Raw genomic sequence first — 24,892 nt, 5'->3', positions numbered from 1 at the left:
TTCAGAGTAGCAGCCGTGTTAGTCTGTATCCGCAAAAAGAAAAGGAGTACTTGTGGCACCTTAGAGACTAACAAATTTATTTATTTTTGTGAGCTACAGCTTATGATCAAATAAATTTGTTAGTCTCTAAGCTGCCACAAGTACTCCTTTTCTTTTTAAAGATCTGTCTTGTTTCTTCACTTAAAACAGATACAGTACAAAGGCAACTTTACAGGAGAATTGGTGGCGATGGTGGTTTTCTAAGGAAAGCTCTACTTGGAGAACTTGAAAGCTGTGTTAAGATTTTTCTCAAATAATTCTGACTTGTATTTCAACAATGTGAGGTCAAGCTGACCTCTGACAGAACCTCAGGGCACAGTGATTAAACATTAAGTGATGAAGAATGTTTACTAAATGTTTGAGGCTAATCCAAATAAATGCATGTTGGCATTTAAGCAGTGACTAGTTAAAGATCAGCTAACCATCCCTTACTGTAAGCCAAAATACAGTATTGTGAAATGCAGTCTCTTTATTTATAGTGTTTTACTAAAAAGATTAAAGGCTAATGCGTCAATTCAGCATTTAACCTTTAAGCTGTATCAGTTACTTGCTGTGGGGAATGGCCAATGCTAAGCTGTTTGGTTACATGTGAATTATCATTGTCTGATTAATGTTTTGACGATTGATTCAGATCTCATGCCAAGTAGTGGGCAGTTAGTGGGGTCTCTGTACACAGCAGTGAGAGGGGGGAAATTTTTTTAAAAACAATATTTGATTTTAAATGCTCAAAATAGTGCTCTAAACTACTTTTACCTGCCCCCCTCCCCCCAGCGGCTAGATTTCAAGGAGCTAGTCAATCTTAAATCTGTGGTGTGGTTTCCCTATTTGCAAAATTGATAGTAAGCTTGTCACAGAGACAGCCTTTTCTTATGTGTTTGTACAGTGCTTAGCAAAGTGGGGTCCTGGTCTGTGACTGTGGTCCCTAGACCAGGGGTTCTCACAACAAACTTTTTGGTGGCCTCAGAGTATGGCCACCATATCTTCCTACTGTATTTTCCACTGCATGCATCTGATGAAGTGGGTTTTAGCCCACGAAAGCTTATGCCCATATAAATTTGTAAGTCTCTAAGGTGCCACAAGTCCTCCTTTTCTTTTTTAACTCTTACTGGTGGCCGCACTGACAATTTTTCCTAAAATACTTAATTAACTTTAGAAAAAACAAATAAATATGCACACATACATATCCAAATCATTGTAATGTATTTATGTAGGGTGTTTTCAGACTCCGTAGTAAAAATAATTTACAGTTGTCTCTATTCTTTACTGGACCTAAACAGAATAGAAACACAAATAAGGCATTTTGCATGTTCTTGTCTTTTGTTGTTTTTTCTTTTGCTTTTTTGGTTGTACTTTTTTTTATTTCTCCTAAGACTTGCTATCTGGTAAGTCTTCTGCTGTGAAAAGTGATATTTGTATGTTTGCTAATATCACTTTTCACAGCAGACCTATTCAGCCCCAGCAAGCCCTGGGACAGATTAAGCCCTGGATGGGGAGGTGGGCAGGGAGGCAGCGGGGCTCAGTGCTGATGGCAGGGGTGGTGAGCCTGGGGCTGGAGCCTAGAACCAGAGCCTGCCACTGTGTGGACGGAGCCCAAAGCCCTGTGGCCAAAGCCTGTCTCCCCTACCCCCCCGGAAAGTGGGGAATTCACCAGTTGCCTGCACCTCCAGCATTTGTGTCTCGGAGAGGGGGTAGGGCCCAACTGCTGCTGGCAGCCCTGCGAGAGGGGCCACTGCTTTGTGTCCCGTGACACCCCCCCGCCCCCAAAGCCCAGATGGCTGTGGCCGGAAGAAAAGGCCGTGGTGGCCGCATTTGAGAAAACACTGCATAGACACTACAGCAGTGCAAATGATAAATAATACGGCTTGCCTTCTGCACAGGATGTTGAGGCTTAATTAACATTTTAAAAGTCTTTTGAGATTCTTGACTGAAAGGTGTTATAGGTACAAATTAATATTTATTCTGAATTTTATGTTGTATATGAGGAAAAAATGCTAGGGTTTTTTTTTGTCTTGTGTTCATTCTGATTGTTCTTCCAGTATATACATCTTCTGGAAGAAAATAGGGTTAATTGTGTATTTAAGGTTCTTTTGAGCATTCATGTGTTGGCACCTATATCCTTTAGTAATGATAGGGAAAAATATTACGGCAGCATCATGCTCAGGCTATGCTACACTGGTACAACCCTTAGGGCACCTTATTATGGAACAGTTTTCCCTGACATGTTTCAAGAATGGATTTATGTATTCCAGATGGCATCTTTACTGCATCTCTGAACTTGCACTTGGTTAAGATACTGTTTACACCAGTGATACTCAGACTGCGGCTTGTGAGCTGCAAGTGGCTCTTTAATGTGTTTCCTGTGGCTCTTCGATTTAATTATTAACCAATCAGGATGCTTTTACTATGTTATTAACCAATTAAGTATCAACTTGTATTAAGTTATTAACTTATTTGCTATGAGAATAATATACATATATAAAAACTAAATATTCCCTTGTCATACTGTTTAAATATGAATGGTACTATAGTAAATGAAACAATGAATTCACACCACTGTGGCCCGTTTGGGTAATGTTGATCGCTCATTTGGCTCCTGAACCACTGAGGAAATGGAACTATGCTTGAATCATGTCTTCATACTGGCCAACGTGGGGGCAGTTGGGTTCTGCCTCATTGTTTATATTTGTAGCATAGATCAGTGCTACTCAAAGTGGTGGTCCGTGGACTGGTGCTGGTCTGCGAGCCATCGGCTGCCGCTCTGCGCGCACACTGGAAAAAAAAAATTGCCGGTCCCCCCATATCAGATAGCTTGAGAAGCACTGGCATAGATGATCCCTGGTTCTCCTCACTAAGGTTGTCTACACTGGCACTTGAACGACAAAACTTTTGTCTTTCAGCGGCGTTACCCTGTCTCCACCCTGTCTCCTCCTCTCTCCCCCCCGAAAGACAAGTTTTGCCATGATAAGTGCCAGTGTGAACAGTGCGTTGTTGGCAGGAGTGCTCTCCTGCCGACAACGCAAACACCACTCGTTGCGGGTCGAAGTTTTTTGTCAGCAGGAGAACCGACAAACAGCGGCTACACTGTGTGACTTTTAGCGGCATGGCTGTAACAAGACAGCCATGTTGCTAAAAGCTGTGTAGTGAGAACATAGTGTCAGTTAAATGTATTGCCTAGTTAATGGCCTTGTGCTTCTTTACATTAAGTGGTTAGGCTTTAACTATGTGAGCGTACTAGCTGTGCTAGCATTAATATCTAGCTATCTAAACTTCTGGGCCATTAACTGCTCAAGTTGTGTTAAATTTTGTGATCTGGAATTTTACTATCACTTGTTTACCAGTGTCCTGCACTGACCTTAAATGTTCAACAGCCACGATCTCAATGCAGCCTGTCCTGTATGCTGACAAGGCTGGTAATGCCTTGGGGCAGGAACAGTAAGTAGTCTGAGAGACAAATCCTTCTTTACGTCTTCTGGACTCACAAGCAGCTTGTTGGCTCAGAACAATGTAATGCCTGAGCTTTAATGCCTGAGCTTCAGAATCCTGTTTGGGGAGGTCAGCTGGATGAGGAGGGGTATTTCCTTGGACACCTAAGATGTCATGCACCACAAAGGAGTGACATTGCATGTATTACATTCCATACACACATAGCTGAAGGGATGTATCCATCAATCTGATCAGTGAACTCTTAAAATCAATTTCCACCCTAACGCTGTAACGTGTCAGACCTAGAGAAGTGAAGAGAGATGGAAGGGAAAAGCTCCTGCAGAAAGTAACTATATTGTGCATAGAGAGGGAAGAAGCCCATGCTATGCTAGATGAGCAGGGAGTGGAGTAGATAAAGACTGTGGGCCAAATGACGTCAGGCATAAGCTGTGCATTGCCCTTCCCCCTCCCCCCCCCCCAGGTCTATGAAATCAACTGAAACAAACCCATGGAGGATTTTAAAAAAGAACTTTGAACTGGAGCCTGAAATGAATGAGGAGCCACTGGAATACCCTTGTGTATGGGTTGATGTGGTTGCACTTGGGTGTGTGTGTGTGAGAGAGAGAGAAAGGTGGGGCAAAGCAGGATTCTTTCTGTGCTGGCATCTGGAGAGCTAGGACTTGGAGGAAGGTATCTGCCAACTCTTTAATATGTTGTCTTGGTGGTTGATCTTTTAGTGTTCTTGGGTCTTGGAGGGGAGTTGAAAATTCTAAGGTGAGAGACTTTCCAGGTGAGTCTCCTCAGCTCCCTGCCTCTCTCACTTCCCTGCTGGCCTCATTGTCCGGCCAAAGCTGCTTCTAGATTTCATGCCATGTTCCTGTTATGAGCTGGGACTGGGACGTACAGAAGAGTTGACTCCCTGCTGGGACACCCCCTTGTGGCTGGCCTTAGGTATAGCATTTGCTTCCTTGTGGTGGGGTGTGGTGTAGCAGCTCTTTTTTCACTAGTGTGGTCTGTTGACAGTTCATAGACTCCAAGGCCAGAAGGGACCATTGTGATCATGTAGTTTGACCTCCTGTATGACACAGGCCATTGAACTCCCCCAAATTTTTAGATCAGTTTTTTATTTTGATTTAAAAATTTTCAGTGATGGAGAATCCACTATGACTAAGGCTGCGAGTCTGTCACAGAAGTTGTGGATTCCGTGACTTTTCCTGACCTCCATGAATTTGCAGTGGCCAGCAGTAGCAGTCTGGGTGTGTAGGAGGGGGCTCAGCCCCTGCTCTGGCCCCTGCCTAGGAGCTGCAGGGATGCAGAGTTGGGTAGGGAGCCCTGCCAACCCCCCAGCACCAGTGGGGGTCCTGACCCCCTCTCCCCCAGCACCAGCAGGGGTCCTGCGCTGCAGCCCAGGACCCCCCCCCCAGCACCACCGCAGCACGGCCCCTCCTCCCTCTCCCCCAGCACCGGTGGGGGGCCTGTGGCACGGCCCCTCATCACAAGTGGGGGGGTCCTGTGCCGCAGGCTGGCCCCTCCCTCCAGCACTTGCAGTGCCCCCGGACCACCCCCCCAGAGCACTCCCGCCCAAGTTTTAGTCATGGTAGGTATTTTTAGTAAAAGTCATGGGCAGGTCACGGGCCCATGAATTTTTGTTTATGGCCCATGACCTGTCCATGACTTTTATTAAAAATACTCATGACTAAAACGTAACCTTAACTATGACCCTTGGTAAAATGTTCCAGTGGTTAATTACTCTGGTTCTGTGCTGGTCTGCCTCTTCTTGCATCTCTAGTCAGGTCATGCTATATTTCCACTCCTCATGTCTTGGACTTTGTTTCTCCGAAAGAAGTCCAACAATCTATCATCAGTTTTTGGCCCCTCACTCTGGGCCCCATGGTCCTTACTCTCTCTGCCTAAAGCCTTTCAAAAATCCATATCAACTTACATCAGAGAGGTTTTCATACCACTTTTTCTAGTGGCTGGTAGGGGAACCCAGACCCTCCTTCCTCTCTGGATTCCAGTCCTGTAATGAACAGGCAAGGTGTGCTCCATTAGACTTCTTGCTGCTGCTGCCTCCCTGGACTTCTTCCTGTCATTACTCTTTTTGTCAGGCCTTCTCCTTAGCTTCTTTCTGGGCTCTTGTAATGAGCAATGCCTCCCAAGGCTTCTCCCTGGAGGTCTGGTTTCTGCCCTTGGCTGTGTTCCTAATCCACTGCAAGCCTCTGTCAGGGCTCTTACAAGCAGACTCCTTCCACTGTTCTACTCCTCGGGTCCTTCTGCCTGCAGCTCCTACCCTGCTACTCCAGGAACGCTTTCCTACTCTGTGTTCAGCCTTTCCCTGGGTGAGCTGGTTCTTCCCCTTTACCTCAGGGCCCCGTACAAGCCATCTGCCCAGCAAGGTATCCCAGCTCTGGCCAGTTCCATCACAACCCTCTGTGTGTCCACTCCTGCTCCTTCCTGTTTCTCTGTTAAGAGAGCAGTTATAAAGTTCTTCTTTCTCTTCTTGTAACCATCTTCTGCTTCAGGCTTCCTGCCTTTATGGCACCATCCAGTTCCGTCCCAGCTGAGTTTCATCTTTAATTAGGAATGGTCCATCCTCCAGGTACAATCAGTGGGTTAATGAAGCTCTCAGTATACACTCCATCACAGACTACAATTAAAGAGGATGCAGGGGGAGAAGAGGAAATTGAGAGGGACAGCTTTTGGCCAGGAGTCCCAACCTAGTGCCTCCTTTCAGTCACAGACCTCACTTCTCTCTGGTAGTGTGCACCCGAGTAGCCTTCTCTTGCTTGAAACCCAGGTAAGCTGCACTGTAGCTTTTATAGCTGTTTATTTTATTTGCACAGGTGCAGGTATCCCAGTGGCTGGCTGTCTGGTTGGTTGAAATCCCAAGTATAGACAAGGCCTGAGAGTTCCAGCTCAAGATGCTCTGCTTGCAATTAAGATTCATTAATAGGCCTGATGAGCTTTTATAGTTGTGTGTTGTTTGTAAAGACAGGGTAACCCCCTCCCCAAATCCCAAACAAAATATTGCCACAGAAATGGGAACTTAAGGAAAATAAATAGTCCTTCTACACTTTCTGCCAAGATGTCACTGAATGTTTTGGTTAAATAGCAAGTTATTGAAAGGATCTGCTCTTCTGGATCTTAGTGAATCCATGATTTGTTTTAAATGTTATATTTCATACTTCATATGTCGTGTACAACATGGCATAAACCAGTGGGATTGAGGGGGAGAGGGACAACTACATCTCAACAAGGAACAGGTGGAATGTTGCATATTAAATTTGTATTCATGTGATATAGTACCTGGCAGGTCTGCTTTCTCTCACCATGCTAGCCTCTGGACAAATGCTTTCCTGCTGGGGGGCCATGAGGTTCTCTTCACTGTGGCAATAACTTATTTCCTTCCCTCCTAATTGAAGCCCTGATTCCTTTTAGATGTCTGTGAAATAAAATGCTCATTCTCTGTTAGAACAGAGTGATTACTGGTCTTCTCTGCAATGGTCAGAAAGGGCATATCTGTGCTGCAAAAAAGAACTAGATCAGCCAGTGTTTTGTGTGCGTGTGGTGGGGCTGTGTTAGGATGGTGCCTTTTTGTTGCCAGTGAGGAAACAGCTCTAACGTTTGCTAGAGAGCAGTTTTTTAGGCTAGATAAAGTCTTAAAACAGACCTCATTCCACTGCTCACATGCAGAAAAACTGGCTAGTGCACAGATCTTCCTGTAGTGCAGATGAGCTTGAACAGTCTACAGATCAGTCAGCAAGAAATATTGTTGTCGTGAGAGGCTGTAGCTGTTCATCTAATCTTTTTGCTCCTTGGCAACCTCCCATGCTTCTCTGAGTTTAGATTCACCTTGGCAACATCCTTGACCTTCATTAGCACAGGGAGTGGGAGATTTGAGGCAGATGCTTTGAAGCCATGGTGTAGTTAAAGTACTAAGCCAGCTAGAATGGGTGAAGAAATGATTCAGAAATCCCAAACTTTTGTTTAGTGTCTAGCTACTTTCATGGCTCTAAAGGAACAGCTCAGCAGCAGCATTCCTTTTTAGAGCATTGGAGAAGGTTCCTTATTGACAATTGTCAACTGCTGCAAATGGCCCACCTTGATTATCACTACAAAGGATGTGGATAAATTGGAGAGAGTCCAGCGAAGGGCAACAAAAATGATTAGGGGACTGGAACACATGACTTATGAGGAGAGGCTGAGGGAACTGGGATTGTTTAGTCTGCAGAAGAGAAGAATGAGGGGGGATTTGATAGCTGCTTTCAACTACCTGAGAGGTGGTTCCAAAGAGGATGGTTCTAGACTATTCTCAGTGGTAGAAGAGGACAGGACAAGGAGTAATGGTCTCAAGTTGCAGTGGGGGAGGTCTAGGTTGGATATTAGGAAAAACTTTTTCACTAGGAGGGTGGTGAAACACTGGAATGCGTTACCTAGGGAGGTGGTAGAATCTCCTTCCTTAGAAGTTTTTAAGGTCAGGCTTGACAGAGCCCTGGCTGGGATGATTTAGTTGGGGATTGGTCCTGCCTTGAGCAGGGGTTTGGACTAGATGACCTCCTGAGGTCCCTTCCAACCCTAATATTCTATGATTCTATGAAAGGTGGTGTTTTTTTTTTCCTTTCCTGCTGGTAATAGCTCACCTTACGTGATCACTCTCGTTACAGTGTGTATGGTAACGCCATTGTTTCATGTTCTCTGTGTATATAAAATTTCCCCACTGTATTTTCCACTGTATGCATCTGATGAAGTGAGCTGTAGCTCACGAAAGCTTATGCTCTAATAAATTTGTTAGTCTCTAAGGTGCCACAAGTACTCCTTTTCTTTTTGCTGATTGACAATGTGTGCATTACACCTGTGTGCAGAGGGCCAGCACAAGAGTTAGGCTCCATTTAAATCCCACTTAAGTCATTGGGCTTAAGTGCTTCATAGTGCTTCATTCGCACAGGGATGAATTTCACCTAGTAAGAATAACAGGCAAATATTTTTTGTTCGAAGAATTTTAACAAATGAAGGAGTGGCATGGTCTGACCTGAGGAACTCCTGAGTTTGATTAACTGTGATGCTTTGTGGTGTTAGCTAAGTCACTTGGGGCCCAATATTACACTTTTGAAGGCAGTGGGATTTTTGCTATAAACTTCAGTGGGAGCATGACCATAGGCTTAATCTCTATTAGTTTTCCATTTGTAACAAGGGAATAATTTCTATCTACCTCACAGAGATGTTGTAAGTGTAAGGGATAATCAGTATTCATAAAGCGTTTGGAAGAGGTTGTAGATGCTATCTCTTATTCTGATTTGTTCTTTGCCAGATTCAGCTGAAGAGGTTTTTTTGGTGATTTCTGATCCTTTGACAAATCTTACTTCTTTAAAACCCATGGACACTTGAAAATAGACCCAACCCCAACCTCACCTGTAGCCCCACCCAAAAAAACAAGTGGATGATATCTACATTTATAGCTGTAGAAAGAATTGGGTATCTTGGTTTATTGGTTTAGATCAAGTTTAACTCTGAAAGACCATTCCAGATTTTTCTGGTTAACTCTACATTAGAAGAAGTCCTTAATTACCTTTCTCCTCCCATCCCTCAACACAAACCAGTAAATCTACCTGATAGCTTCCAGAAACACCTAATCAATAAATTTCTCAGGGCCAGTTTTCCATTTTGGGTATTATGTGATTTCTTGGACCCTAATTTTGACAGGATACACTTTTTGAGTTTAACTAATTCTCATGTCAACTGTAAATAAAACGCAGTCACCAGTACCGTCTATTTCAGTTCCCTCCACCATTCTCAGTGCTGTGGTGTTCAGTTTTGATAACAGTTGTCGATACGTCTCCGGGAAATCACATTTGTGGGTGATTGATTAGAATAAAACTCTGGGCTGCTCTGCTCCCTTCCAGTTCCATTGTGGAGCTTTTTACCTGATGTGGACTGGACTGGGGAATCCATCCCAAAACCTGGAAGGATATTCAAGGGTCTGCAGAAGGCCAGTGCCAATCTAGTCTCACTGCTAGGGACTCTTCTGGAGACCTGGGGGCATCCTGTCACAGAGAGGGCTCTGCAGAGAAGGTAATAGAGCCCAGCCTTTTACCTTTCCCTGGTAAACTACTCAGGGCCAGCTAGGGTACGGTGAACGTCTCCCTCCACTGCCTCACATAACATAGGTCAATTCCCAGCCTCTAGCTGGCCCTCTCCTTTCTCGCCTCCTGCACAGATCCTGACATTGCAGAGTGTCTTTTGGGATTCTCGCAAATGGGAAGGCGGTCTCAGCGAGGTGCCTTTTAACTCCCTTCCACAGAGGAGGAGTGAGTTTGATGCGTGGATCTTGGAGGCGTTTCTGAGATCCTTCCTTAAAAGTTACTCCCCCATCCCCTCTGGAACTGTCACCTCCCTCTTTGCTTGAGTTTTCATGTATGTTTTTTCTCTTTTTTTTATCCTTTCCCTAGCCTACATGTCTCCCTTTCCTGTCTCTTTGGAAAACAGAATATTATGTGTTGTTATAAGTAATAAGATTAATACAAACACTTTGTGACTGCTGTATTGTGGACACCAGTAAACTGTCCCACAACTTGAAAGAACATGCTGTTAATATTTCACCCAGTACTATCTGGGTCTTTAGCCTGGTGTCTGAAGATATACAGTACTAAGCAGTCTGGGGCCCTAAGTATTTTGATATGTGGGTGGGAGGGGAGAAAGATATAATGCTTAAACATAAAATTAAAATATAGAGCATAGGTTTAAAATAGCATTTATGAAAAATTGGCAGTTAGAATTTAGTTACTCATGTACAAGTCTGCAGAAGAGTCTTAACAGATGGAGGCCTCAATTCTGTGTGTGTTTGATTCTCTTTCAGGGAATTGAGAATGGGCCATCAACAATGCTAGGTCTACAATGGGAAGTGTCACGCTTCGCTATTTCTGCTATGGGTGCCTTTTCACATCTGTGACTTGGACACTTCTGCTGTTTGTTTATTTCAACTTCAGCGAAGAGACCCAATCTTTCAAGAATGTGCCCGTCAAGGGGCTGGAACCTCAAAAGCCACTTCCTAAAAAATTCTATCCCCGTTTCACTCGGGGTCAAGTTCGCGTACCTAAACCACAACGGAAAGACAGCAATATAGGGAATCCATTTGGAAATCATGCACAGGACCCAGGGAAGGGAGACATGGAGCTCTCCCCTGAAATGGGTAAGTGGGCTTGGTCATCTTCATTATCAATGACATACACGCACACATAAACACATCTTAGTTAAATCAGTAGAAGTGAGATCATAAGACTTTAAATGTGTCCAAGGAAAATTTTTATACTCAGAGAATATTTATTTATTAAAATGTTGATCCTGGTGTTTCTCTTGGTTTCAAAGTAGACTTAAAGTTTATTCTTTTACAGTATGTATTTTTTTAATCCAAAATGTTGCAGTCTAGCCTTTATTCTAAAATATTTTCAACTTTACTACATAAAATGCTACAACAGAACTTCTGAACTTTAACATCCAGGGTACAGACTTTGATATACCACCTTGCCACTGGTAGCATTTGTGCATGTCATGTTGATTTACTTTGAGAGGGATTGGACTAAAATATGTGTGAAATTTTAGAGGCTGCAGAGAAACTCAATTCATTTTTTTCAGTATAAAAGATTTAAAAAGTAGTTTGCATGGTGATAGTATGAGGCCTATGTTTGCTATCCATGTATCATAGAAGTATAAAATGATCTACAAACTAGACTGGAAAAAGTTAAGATGATGGGTTTATTCATTTGACAGGGTCAAATTTTGCTTGCTTTATTCAGGCAAATAGGTCTGTTGACTTCATTGGCACTACTTAGAAGAGTGTGGCATTTTGAACTGAAAACTGGCCATTGAACTGGAAGAAGGTAGTGCAAGTCACTCTATTGGTGTCTTAGCTATTTCCGTTGGAAGTATAATACAGAATGTATTTTATCTAGCCCTGAATTTAATACTGGCAGTGCTGGCTAAAACTCCCTACACTCTTCTTCAGTAAAATGTCAGTACGGCGTCAGCTATCGGAGAGTTTTATGGAGCTTAAAAAAAAGCTTACCAAAATGTAAGTGTAGACTTGCTCAGAGGCTTATGTGATCGATAGAAGGTGAAACACCTTCCAAAATTTAACTGCCAACTTGTGATGCCACAGGGCACGCAAATTCTTATCAATTTGCTGTGTTACCAACAGCTGCTAATTGCTGCATAGTCCAGAGGTGACCATCTCTTTCCAAGTATTCACTGCTTACCAGGAAATGAACTGGAGAGTTGCAACAGAAAATCTCTTTGATCTTGAAACCCAAAGACTAGCTGGATGGGTGAAAGCCAAATGTGTTCTATTGCAGGACAAGTCCTGTATGAAAATTTGGGAGACAGCTGGGCCTCTGTTAGAATTAGACCTAGTGTTATAAGGAAGGGTTTCCTGTCTGTCCAGTCTGGAGAAGTGATAAATATGCTAGGCTGTAAAGTTAAAAAAACAGTTTGGCATATTATAGCTGAGAACAAAATGTCATCTGGTAGGGTAATCTATATTTTTTTCTTATAAATGTATGAAACACACATAACACTGCTATAGTAAAGGGTTTGTTGATGTTTCCATTGCAAACCTCATTTTCCAAGGGCTTAGAGCTGTTGTTTGGACTGGAATTTGTCAGGCACTTCGCACGCACTTTGTTAGCCTGCATGCAGCTCTTCCAATCCATCTTAAATAATATTTACGAGTTTGACTGTGTTTAGAGAGGGGAAAAGAAAAGTGTAGACACTTGTGTGAGGGCAGTCTGTAGAACAAAAAACAGTGCAATTTGGCATGAAGTTTTCAAGCATGTGGTCCTTAAAGCGGATCAGCTGAGCAGACTCAATGGCAGTAGTGCTTGCTGTAATCCAGAGGATGCAAGTATGATTGAGCTTAGAGCCTCTGGACCAGAGTTGGGAAGCTGCGGGCAGCTATGCCTGCGGATGGTCAATGTAAACAAACTGTCTCCCGGCCCACCAGCGGATTACCCTGACAGGCTGCGTGTGGCCTACAGGCTGCAGGTTGCCCACCACTGCTCTGGACAGACAAAATCATTGCTAAGGTCAGATGTGTAACTCCAAGGAAGGGTTTGTGCCACTGCTTTTGTGGCTACTGCTGAACAAGGAAGGGAAAGTAATACCTATTAATAGTCACATTTCTAACCTCTGTGACTAATGGCTTGTCACATTGCAGTTAACCTGATGGATAAAACCCAGTCAGTGCAAACCCCATGGAGACAGATTGCGTTGGTGTAAACTGTGGCTTCCACTGATGTAGCTTCCCATGGTTTCAAACCTCTACCATAGGGGTGTGAGCCACTGCTGCTACATTGGTATTGCTGCTCTTGAGGCTAAAAACCCCAGTGCAGACAACATGCATGGCAGTCACATTGGTGCATTGCTTTTTAGAGGAAGGGCCAGGTATGCGCCCTCGGGAGAATCACTGTTACATGTCCCTTGGTGTAAATCCCATTACCATGTCACAGTCAGTCATGTTACATCTGTGCTATGAAGGGAAATAGGGAGATCTTGTTGTCTTTCCCGTTCCAAAAACATTTCCACAGCTTGCATTTCTCCTTCTATTTTGCCCCTTTTATTTCTGATCATACCACCTCCATGGACATGCTGAGGCTGTCATTGCCCTAGGTCACCTGGATTTTGCATAGCTCTCCAAAGCAAAGTAATCTGTTGGGTGTATTGCAGAAGATTAATTTGGGGTTTCCTTGCTTATTGGTTCGTCAGACCCTTGACATGTTGAATAAGGGGGAAAAAATAAATGAAGCCATTTGTTCCAGTACTTCAGGGCTTGTACCAAGGGTTGAGTGAAATATCTCAATGAGTACAACAGAACTCAGTGACTTTGGGACCCTAGAACAGTAGAGTTTAAATTGTTTTTGGCCCCAGGCACAGAGTCAGGGACAGAAAGAATGACATTGCAGGATTTTGCTGCTTACACTAGCATGCTTTTCGAAACTGGATGGCTGCCTCTACCTTCCCACTGCACTTGGTGAGAATTGATGTTTCCGCTAAAATAATCAGCGAAGAAATAGTCAACTCTGTTGCTATTTGCTACTGAAGTTGTCGTTCTGAGGCTTGAGTCTCAACATCTCAGGTGAGATGAATGATGGTAGAGCAGGCTTTTTTGATAGCTATTGTTTTTCTCTCTCTGGAGTCTCATGAAACTGCACTGCACTAGGGCCATGCTTGGTTGGATTTTCTACCACCACAAGGGCTAGAAACTTACTGTATTTAAATAGAAACATACACTTTGAAGAAGCTTAATCTGCCATGGGTACCAGGTTATGCATCAAGTGGGCTAGATCTGGCTGATTGGTTGGGTGTTAACACCTGTGTTTTATACTGAGGTTAAGAATGAGGTTTTTAGGGGGAAGAAATGTGTGGGGAATACGAAATAAGCACAATGGGGCCATCACTCTTTGGGGGATGTTATGCTCCATTCACATACAGTCTATTTTTATTACACCTATAATGGCTGTTCATAGACTTAACCTATTACTGGGGTAGAAATTGAAGTATTCATACAGAAATGTGCTCTGAAAACTGGTTAAAATATGATTTGTAAAGGCAGATTGTGAAAACTATGCATGAGTTAAACACTCCATTTCAGTACTTGATCACTGCCAGAGGACATTTTTGACCCAATGAACTGATTTTGATATGTTTCTATTATAGGCATGATTTTTAATGAACACGATCAGGAGGTGAGAGACTTGGGCTATCAGAAGCATGCCTTCAATATGCTTATCAGCAACCGTTTGGGATACCACAGAGAGGTGCCAGATACAAGGGATGCAAAGTATGTCCTTTATACCATTTGCTCTATAAATATAATGTTACGTTTTCAAGGGTCCAGTATACTAAATAATGAGACTGGAATTAAACATTTGGCCGTTACACATCTATTACATTTTGCTTTCAACATATCAGTTACCACTGAAGGCAGATTTCCAGTCCTTTAATACTTGCAGCCAGATGGCTTGAGGTTATTCTTTTAATTTGGAGGGTTTGCTTTATTGAATACTGTTCAGAATTGGATCTCAGGAGGCAAATGGAAATGGGATAATAATTGTACATAATTGAAAAATCTCTATTGAACAGGTCAAATGAGAAAGTCAGACTAACGCTATGTTAAGACAGTGCGTGTATGTAATTTTAAGATCACCTACACAAACCATATATCTACCTACTCTACCACACAGAAGTCTCTTTGAATTTGGATTTTAAAATACAATATGTCTGCAAATAAATACATATACAGTAGAATCTTTACAAGCTAATGACACTCAGCTGAATGGATCAAAGGGTTAAAGTAGAAATTATTTTCTCAGTCAGATGTTAGATGGAGAAGCTGATTGGTTAGAAAGTATCCTGCTCAATTTAAATATGAGAAGCCATCCGGTGGTCACCCCAGAGACCTAACTTCAAATATAGGGTACATAAGAATGTCCATACTGGGTCAGACCAAAGGTCCATCCCGCCCAGTATACTGTCTGCCAACAGTGGCCAATGCCAGGTGCCCCAGAGGGAGTGAACCCAACAGGTAACGATCAAGTGATCTCTCTCCTGCCATCTGTCTCCACCCTCTGACAAACGGAGGCTAGGGACACCATTCCTTACCCATCCTGGCTAATAGCCATTAATGGACTTAACTTCCATGAATTTATCCAGTTCTCTTTTAAACCCTGTTATAGTCCTAGTCTTCACAACCTCCTCAGGCAAGGAGTTTGACAGGTTGACTGTGCGCTGAGTGAAGAAGAACTTCCTTTTATTTGTTTTAAACTTGCTATCCATTAATTTCATTTGGTGGCCCCTAGTTCTTATATTATGGGAACAAGTAAATAGCTTTTCCTTATTCACTTTCTCCACACCACTTGTGATTTTATATACCTCTATCATATCCCCCCTTAATCTCCTCTTTTCCAAGCTGAAAAGTCCTAGTCTCTTTAATCTCTCCTCACATGGGACCTGTTCCAAACCCCTAATCATTTTAATTGCCCTTAGAATATCAGGGTTGGAAGGGACCTCAGGAGATCATCTAGTCCAACTCCCTGCTCAAAGCAGGACCAATCCCCAGTTTTTGCCCCAGATCCCTAAATGGCCCCCTCAAGGGTTGAACTCACAACCCTGGGTTTAGCAGGCTAATGCTCAAACCACTGAGCTCTCCCTCCCTCCCTCCCTCCCACTCCCCCGCCCCCATGCCAGTTGATCTTTTTTGAGATGAGACCACATCTGTACACAGTATTCAAGATGTTGGCGTACCATGGATTTATATAAGGGCAATAAGATATTCTCCGTCTTATTCTCTATCCCTTTTTTAATGATTCCTAACATCGTGTTTGCTTTTTTGACTGCCGCTGCACACTGCTTGGACGTCTTCAGAGAACTATCCACGATGACTCCAAGATCTCTTTCCTGATTAGTTGTAGCTAAATTAGCCCCCATCATATTGTATGTATAGTTGGGGTTATTTTTCCAATGTGCATTACTTTACATTTATCCACATTAAATTTAATTTGCAATTTTGTTGCCCGATCACTTAGGGGTAGTGGAATGGGTTTGATGATCCCTAATTGATATAACACAGAGCCTCTCTGTGTTTGTTTTTTATGTAATGGACAAATAACCAACTAAAGGTGAGATTGATTCTATGTGGTGATCAGTGTGCGCTCAAGAGATCTCCATTAATGGACTGTCGGGGATATTTCAAGTGAGGACAGAGATATATTGAGCATAGAGAAGTTTGTATAGTGCATACATATATTCTGTGCAGGTGTACTCTGAACTATTAATTTTAAAGGAATGATATTATGGGGAAAACCCGCAAAATTCTGTACCTGTATTATAATTACATACTGGGTTCTTTAAAAATGCTTTCATTTTTAAAATCTAATATATGTTTTTCTATTTATTCTGTTGGAGTGAATAGCAAAAAGGTAAGCAATGTGGTGAATGTAAATGGCTGACTGCTAATTTCACTTTTTTTTTTAATTCACATTTTGTGTCTCATGCACCAGTACAATGTTAAGGTTTTTAATTGGACTTAAAAGTGTTTAATTAAAAACCTAAATTGGGTGTAAATTTACTGATACAAACTTAATGAGCACTAGGATTCACAGAAAGCTATTTTATTAGATCCAAGAGGTATCAAATAGTAACTGAAATATAGGTGGGGGGTTGAGGGGGAGAAAGCTTTCAGAAATACACTGTAGGAGAGCAATCTTCCTGATTCCAGGCAGGGCTAGATGACCTACATGCCTCCTCCATCTAATTATAGACCTTATGAGTCTAAGTATTCTAGAACAACGTTTGTAGCTTGATTTTTCTTTTTTTAGACACACAGAGCACTCCAACTCCCACTGAAGGTGTTTCAAATTGTTGTGTTCAGTACCTTGAAAATCAGACCCTTAAAAGTTTAAACATTCAAGTTAATGAGTGTTTGAAGGCTTGATGGAGCCTAAGAATGGCAGAGTACTCTGTCTTTATATACTAAGCCACATTGCTGCATGCTGATAAAGGCTGGGAAGGTGAGAAAAGCTGTCTTAAATAGGGTCATTTCTTGATGTCAGGAAAATAGTGCTGTCTATCTAGTGACTTTCTCTTCAAAAGCACAAATTTTCTCTACTTTATTACACTTAGAGTAAAGCAACCATCCGAATGCCCCAAGTGTGCCTCCCCGCTCCAAATCATGGTGTAACTTTTGTTTTTGTTGTGGTTGCTCAATTGTGTGTAAACGTAATGGGCCATAGTTGTTGCACAAAAGCGCATATCCCTCCCAGAGCTGAATCCACTTGAATTCAAGTGAACAGGCTTCTTGACGCAACCAGAGTTGCATTTTAGGTCCAGAGGTTTTTGCTACCACTTGATCCCCTCTCAAATGCCAGTAATGACAATTTACCTTGTATCGTATCAGATTTGTAGACATCAGGGAGAGAATTTGAAATAAGCAGATAAAAGTCCTCATATTTTTGCTGCAAGACTTTCAGTGCCTGCTCTAACTATTATGTGTTAGGAATCTGACCCTTAGCATTGTATGTGTGAACTGTAGGTATGAGGCTACTCTATACTTTGTTGAGCCCTAACATAAGTATTATGTTAATGAACATGTCTTAGGCCTGGTCTATACTACAGAGTTAGGTTGATGTAAGGCAGTTTACGTTATCCACTAACTGTACGCTCTACAGCCTTGCTCCCGCCGATGTAAGCACCCTACTGCACTGACGACATAACCACATCGTCCATGAGAGGCGCAGGGCTTATGTCAATGTAGTTAGGGCGACACAATGTCTGTGTAGATGCTAGGTTACTTACCTCTATTGGCTGTCATTCTTGTCAATTTCATGGCTCCAATGGAGCCATGAAATTGACAAGAAAGCTGGCTCCTAGCTCCCCAGCCTGTCTCTGCTCTAAAGCAGGGCTGCCACCCAGACTTCCAGCTCAGGCTGCCGCCTAGGCTCCCAGCTCCCCACAGGGAGCCTGCTGCCTTCCTGACTCCCTGCTACTAGCCTGGCTGCTGCCCCTCTGATCTGGGCTGCTGCCCCTCTGATCTGGGCTGCTGCCCAGGCTCTTGGCTCCCCACTGGGAGCACAGCAGCCAACCAGACTCCGGTCACGGATCTCCCCGCCAGGAGCCTGGCTACCCTCCCCCAGGCTCTCAGCTCCCTGCTCTACAGTGGGAGCATGGCTGTGTCTGGTGGGGAGCTCTGCACCTGGAGCCCGGTGCAGAGTCAAGATGTCGGGGGGGGCAGGGGAAGCTGGGCTCCTGGTGGGGAGCTACACATGGAGCTGAGAGCCCTGGCTTTCAGCCCCCCACGCTGCCCTTCTTAAGTTGGTGGAAGTGCTTCTGGTGAGGATGTGCACCACTGACAGAAAGAGGGCAGTGTGGACACGAGCCACTGCAGTAATTACCGTGGTGGCTGTAAATTGACCTAACCTAGGTTGGCTTAAGTTTATAGTGTAGACATGCCCTGAGCGTAACACTGAAATGTAAGAGAACAATTTCTAATACAGTATTAGTGTTGCTGTTTATGGAGCTTTGTCAGGAGGCGCAGTCCTGTTCAGATGTACATTGAACATAAGTGTGTCTTTTGTTTGTAGGTGCAGAGAAAAGTCCTACCCTTCTGATTTACCGTTTGCCAGCATAGTTATCTGTTTCTATAACGAAGCATTTTCTGCTTTGCTTCGGACAGTACATAGCGTACTGGATCGCACTCCAGCATATCTCCTTCATGAAATTATCTTGGTGGATGACAACAGTGAACTGGGTGAGTGACAATCTCAGTAATGCATTTGTGCTGGCGTTGCACATCTGTGCTTGCACCTACTGGAGACGTTCGGCTTTCCTGTCTCTTCCTATGCTTTTATCAATAAACCATATATCGTGTAGACATGACCATTCAAAATAGTTAGGTTTTTAAACTTCACTTGGGCCAACTAGTTATGTGTTAATGTCAATAATAGTGAAGATTTAAGCAGCTGGGATCAGCTGAGCTATGCATAACCTATGACAATATATAGGAAAGTTTGCTGGGCCAGCCTGGTGTTTAGAATGGCTTATGCAGATGCTCTAAGAATATATTCTTCAGGCCCAAACTCTCCACAAGCCTATATTTACTACTGAAAAAGAGTTGCTTATACACAGTCCTGTGCCTCGCAGTTGTTTGTGTGGCCATATAAGTGGCTGTAGCACTGCAGATATAGTATGTGATTTCTGCCAGCTCATCAATTCAGTGGTGGTGTGGTGTACTTGGGAGCAGAGTCCAGCTTTTGGGCTGGGAATGCTGTGCATTACTCTTGGGCAACCTTGAGGTTGCCCCGGGGAGTGGTTTTCACTAGCTTTTGACGGAGCAGCTGTCCGGCCCTAGGAAACTGGAAAGGGGTCAGTGCAGTGGTGGGGCCCCTAAAGCGGGTAGGTCTGTCAGAATGAGTTGTCAAATATTTGTCTGTGGTTTAAAGATCATGCGCCAGCCCTTTTCTTTAGCACGCTCTGCAAATCAAAATAAGCCACTAACTTGGAAGCATTCTGGCATTTGAAAAGCTAAGCAGCAGCTGAGAAATATGTCTGTATAAACAGCAATTACAGCAGCATTGTGTGTGCTTCCTATTTTCTTGCTGTATAAACATCTGCAGCCTTATGTATCTCTTTCATCTGATCCTTTTTTAATATACATAATTAACTCCTCCTGTTTATCACCATCTGATTTCAGGCTTTAAACTCTCTTGTCTTTGTGAGGCTGATTATATCTGTATGGTTTAGAATGGAATTCCCTTCTTGTTACAAAGCTAATTTGTTTCTATTGGGTCAGAGCAAATGTTAAAGTTGGAGAGAGAACTAGGATTAAATACTCTGTCCTTTGCCAATAAGCATGCTTAATGTTTAAATGCCTGTTTCGAGGTTGTCCTCTTGAGATTTGGAAGGAATGTGCATCCCACACCACAGAGTTTCTGGCACAACTTACTGCTTTCAAGTTTCAGAGCCTTTAAGTTCAGCAGTAAACTTACCTCAAAATTAAGTCTTCAAATATGGCACTGACTAAACATAAACATCCTTCCTTGCTAACCAAGCCCTCTGACCCTGCTACTCTTTTGGTATGTAGTTATTTTGAAAGCCTAGTTAGTCTCAAAGCCTTGGTGTGGTCATGCTAATATTTCTAATTTTAAACCAGGCTCAAGTGGCTGGAGAATGGGGTGAGATTTCTTCAAACAAAAGGATTGGTGCACTCTCTCATTGATAGTGTAACAAACTAACGATGACATTGATACCTTCTTCTAATGGAAGAAATTTCACAAATAAAAGAGAGCAGGGGTGGTTTTCTCATTAAGACCCTGGACCAGAACTTCAGTCCCTGGCTCTGTACAGATTTCTTGTGTGGTCTTGGGTAAATCACCAAATTCCTCTGTGCCTTCATTAACTGGTATAAAATGGAGATGATAGTACCTTCTTTCTCCTACCTTTTGTCTTGTTTGTTTAGCTCTTCAGGACAAGGATAGTCTCTGACCTGGAGTACCTGACATGGTCTGCTGCTTAGCCTTATATTCTGTCATGTATAGCTCATGTCTTTGAATTTGGGTTTCCCCTCAATAAGTTCCTTACACACATGAACAATTTAAAATGCCCTATATACTAAAGAAGCTTTTCTATGTCTCTGCTGGAAACCATTCAGGGGCTGGGTTCCTCCTCTTCACTCACTCTGGCTATCATCCTATCTGTTGATCTTCATCCAGGATTTTCCCCCTCTCTCTAGGCTACCTTCCCTCCTTCTGTGATTTAATCCCTACCTTACTAAATGCAGCACAGAAGAAGGTGACCTCCATGACTTTGGCTGGTGCCATTCTTCCCTTGAGAAGAAGAGACCAAAGAGATGAGAATGAAGTGGGGAAGTATCTTCCTCAGCTGGGCCTCTTGCCATGCAGCTGTCCCACACTGTCCTAAAGCCACTTTTCTGCTTTCTCACGAAGAGAAGCCTCAACTATCTCAGCAGAGCACGATAGTGGCTGGAGTTGATTTCCAGAGCTCCCTTGCTTGCCTGAATGAGGGGAGAAGCTCTTCTTCAGGGGCAGAGGTGGCTTTTGGGTGCTGTGACAGACAAAATCAGCCTGCCCTGCTTACAAGAAGGCTAAAGAACCTCTCTAGTGGGGAAAGAGACACCAAGGCAGTCTTAAACCTCTGTTCCAGAAGTTACCTTAAAAAGCCTTCCAGGGGTTCCCTGGGGCCTAACCTTTTGTATTCCACTGTTTTCAGAGACTGTCCAGGGGGGCACACACAATCTTCCGCTAATCACTTCAGCCATGTAGTGTAGGGGTAGTGATTTGCTGTTCGGTTTTCTTCTTGGCAGGCCCAGGACTTCTGGGGATTGGGAAAGGTGGGAGCATTTTTTGCTACTCTCCCCTGCCCCCAGAGCCTCACATGAAGCCTTTGTCCTCATTCTGTTAATTTTGATGTTTAACCTTTCCTAATTTAATTTCATCATGTGAGTTCTCCATTTCTTGTAACCTCATAGCTATCTCTGCCTTGGGATACTAGATCAAATGAAGAATAGTTTAGGCAATAGTTTTCGTTCCTGTTCATAAGTCCTTCTGTTTTTGTGCAGCCCTGTCTCACTCATTTATATAGTATTATTGGGATGATGCATGTTGAGTATCCCTAACTCTCTATACGATTTCCTTCAAAACCATCTCTCTTACTCCTTCCTTAGCACATTGTACCATATTTAAGATCGGGGAGAGATAGCATCCTTGAGGCAGACAGCATAGGGACCTTTGATTTACTCAGCAGGTGTCTCTCCTAGAAGTTTTAAGAAGGCTTTAGTCAAAAGATATTGCTTTTTCAATATATTCACTGTCTTGGATGATGTCATAGTATTCCACAGCTTTTCCTCCCTATCCACTATCCACAAGACTTTACTGAAGTCTCATAATATGTAAAGATAATAGCTGGAATGCCTTTTGTTTTTTCACTATCTCCCTTATAAAGAAATGCCTAGTTCTTCATGTGAATGTACAGTTTTGCCCTCCACATACATCCAGGGGTGCTGGAACTAGAGGTGCAGGTACTTTCCACTTTCAGCACCCCCACCATGAAAATTGTTCCAATGCCCCTGCATCCATCTATTAGACAAGATGGTCAGGGACGCAACCCCATGCTTGGGGTGACCCTAAACCTCTAACTGCCAGAAGCCACCAGCTCTCTCCTTGTGTCTAATGATGAGCTTGCTCCCCACAGACCGGGGGACACCAATTCAAAACAGCACCAAATTCTGCCAGAACAACAGATGCAAAACCTGTAGACATATTTCCATAGCTATGACAATCGGCACACCTTTCAAGATCCATAGGTTGTACACATGTCTATGACAAATGTAGTGCATCCAGTGCAATAAATGCCCCAATAATAACTCTGTGGGTGAAATCACACAATCACTATGCTTTTGAATGAACTCATACAGGAAAATAAGACAAAAACAGCCAATCACCTGTAGACGAACACTTCACAAAGTGATTATTCTCTCTATATGTGACCTCTCAGTCCTCGTTCTTGGAGGAAATCTGCACACCTTTGAAAGATGAGTCTGGGAGCTTAAATTCATAACGTTGCTAGACACTAAAAAGCATGGACTGAATAGAGATACTGGGTATATGGCTTATTACAGCCATCTATAACCCACTAACAACTCCTCTTCCCTTTCAGCTGCCTCCCCCCCCCCCCCCCCCCCCCCCGCCTTCATTGCTCCCCTATGATGGGAAAATTGTTAACTGGCCACTTCATCTTGAATGATCCTTTTGAAATGTGCTAACTACTTACGTTAAATAATCTGTTCCACCTTGTATTTAGCTGTGACAATGAGTATGTTTTCCAGACTGAGAGAGAGCTCTGTGTATGCTCGTCTCTCTTGCCAAAAGAAGTTGGTCCAATAAAAGATATTACCTCACCCACCATGTCTCTCTAAGGGTATGTCTACATGGCGATGTAAGCTCAGGGTTAGTGGGACTTGAGTCCACTGACCCATGTTAGGGGGGAACCCTGGGCTTTGAGCATCTACATTGTAATTAAACCCTATTTTAAGGGTTTTCTTACCCTAGAGCTCTGGGGCTCTGTCAACCACACCACAGTGCACAGACTCCAGTCAAAGTAACCATATCCCAGAGTCCCTAGCACCCCCTCACCCCCAGTCTAGCCCTAGGACCATCGTGCACTGTGGAAAAACTTTACTGCCTGCCCTGCATGTTGCAGGAAGTTTGAACAGCCTCCAACACAGCCTGCCAACCCGTCATTTTGGTCTGTGCTCTCCAAGCTACAAGAGCCAACAACATGGAGGAGGTGCCTTTTCATGAACTTCTCTTGCTTGCACGTTTGCTCCAGTGTCAGGAAACTGGCAGAGCATCCATGAGGCGCTGGTGGACACATCGATGGTATTTTCTGTTTCACAAAAGCTACCTGATGGATTTCCTGATGGAGCAGCAGGAGGAAGAGGAGGATCTGTTGCCAGCCAGTTGGGGTTGGAAAGTTGATGGAGAGTAGAGTGGGGGGCTGTGGCTTCTGAGGCAACGAGGCATGTGGTTTACCCTGAGGAGGTAGGCATTAAAGCTATTCCAGAGGTAATTGGTGGCTTTCAGTGAATGGGGTTTCCTAATTGTGCCAGGCCGTTGATGGGACTCATTTGCCCTCCTCAAGGAGTACCTGAGTACGTAAATTGCAAAGGCTCCTACTCCATTGTTATGCAGCCACTGGTGGACTACAGAGGCAGATTTATGGATGTCAATGTGGTCTTCACAGGAAAAGTCCATGATGCCAGGGTTTTTTTTACCGTTTGGGAGTATACATTCATGAATAGGCTGGGAAACTGTTCCCACCAAATGACATTGACATAAACAGTGATACTGTCCCCACTATTATTCAGGGGGACCCCACGTACCCCTTTTTGCCTGGGCTTATGAAAACTTATCCAGATTGCAGAGGACCTGACAAAAGAGGGTTTAATTACACTCTCAGCACTTGTAGAATGATTGGTGAATGTACTTTTGTCAGATGAAAATCCTGTTGGAGATGTCTACAGACCCATTTGGATGCCAGTGTCACCAGCGCTGTCCACATCACTGTGGCTTGCTGTGCTTGTCACAACTGTGTGAAGCCAGAGGTGTGCCATTTCCCCTTGAATGGACCCATGACAGGGAGGGTACTGTAGATTGGTACCCTCAGCCAGAAGGTGCAGCTACCGCTGCAGGAGCTGCCTGCACCCGGGCAGCAAGTCAGGGATGCTTTATGTTCTCATGTTATGAACTGACATGGCCCAAAGGAGGCGGGGGAATAGTACCTGTACAAAAGTGCTTGTGGGGGAAACCTGGCTCATTAATTTTTTGGAACGGGGGGCAGTGCTTGGGAGGAGCATGGGCTTGATTGCTATGCAATGTAAGTCTGAATGACCTGATGAATAACGAATTTGGTTAGACGGGGGGCGGGGGGTATAAAGGCTGTACAAATGAATTTTATTGAAATGTGAATTGCTCCACCTAGTTAAATAGAGGAACACTGTTTGTTTACTAATGCTTAATTGCTCCCGAACATGATTTTAGCTTTATCATCTCAAATCATGGTTGTATGATGTGGTGCAGTGATAGCAGTAAACTTCCTTGAAAACATAAGGTTTTATTTGTAAACACATCTTAAAGCAGAAAACCACTCAGTCATTTGGGCAGGGCAGCTGCCACATCAACAGCACTCCGCTCCCCCCTCTCCCCCCAGGCAGGAAATAGTTAAGACCTGACACAATCCCCCTATGTGTCCCCCCCTGCCCCCAGTTCTTTTCCCTTCTTTACATGTTTTCCCCCTCATTTGGAAGCAGGGGATGGGATCTGGAAGAAGGAAGGCTGCGTGGGGTTTAGTTGTATTGCCCAGCCTCTCTCAT

General features: G+C 43.6%; 1 protein-coding gene across 4 annotated transcripts in view; it reads left to right on the top strand.

Moving 5' to 3' along the window:
- Window positions 1–24,892, top strand: part of GALNT11 (polypeptide N-acetylgalactosaminyltransferase 11) — a 96,672-nt gene that overhangs the window by 22,057 nt on the left and 49,723 nt on the right. For all 4 annotated transcript variants that reach the window (XR_012667302.1, XM_048837559.2, XM_075125999.1 and 1 more), the window contains exons 2-4: window positions 10,316–10,648; window positions 14,167–14,290; window positions 18,588–18,754. Coding sequence is in view for 3 of the 4 variants with exons in the window: in XM_048837559.2 (XP_048693516.2) it covers window positions 10,354–10,648; window positions 14,167–14,290; window positions 18,588–18,754 (586 nt within the window). In the remaining variant the exon portion in view is untranslated. The remainder of the gene's footprint in view (window positions 1–10,315; window positions 10,649–14,166; window positions 14,291–18,587; window positions 18,755–24,892) is intronic.

This window comes from Caretta caretta, chromosome 2 (genome assembly GCF_965140235.1).
Source record: "Caretta caretta isolate rCarCar2 chromosome 2, rCarCar1.hap1, whole genome shotgun sequence".
NCBI lineage: Eukaryota > Metazoa > Chordata > Testudines > Cheloniidae > Caretta > Caretta caretta.
This window is presented reverse-complemented; position numbering and strand designations above follow the sequence as displayed.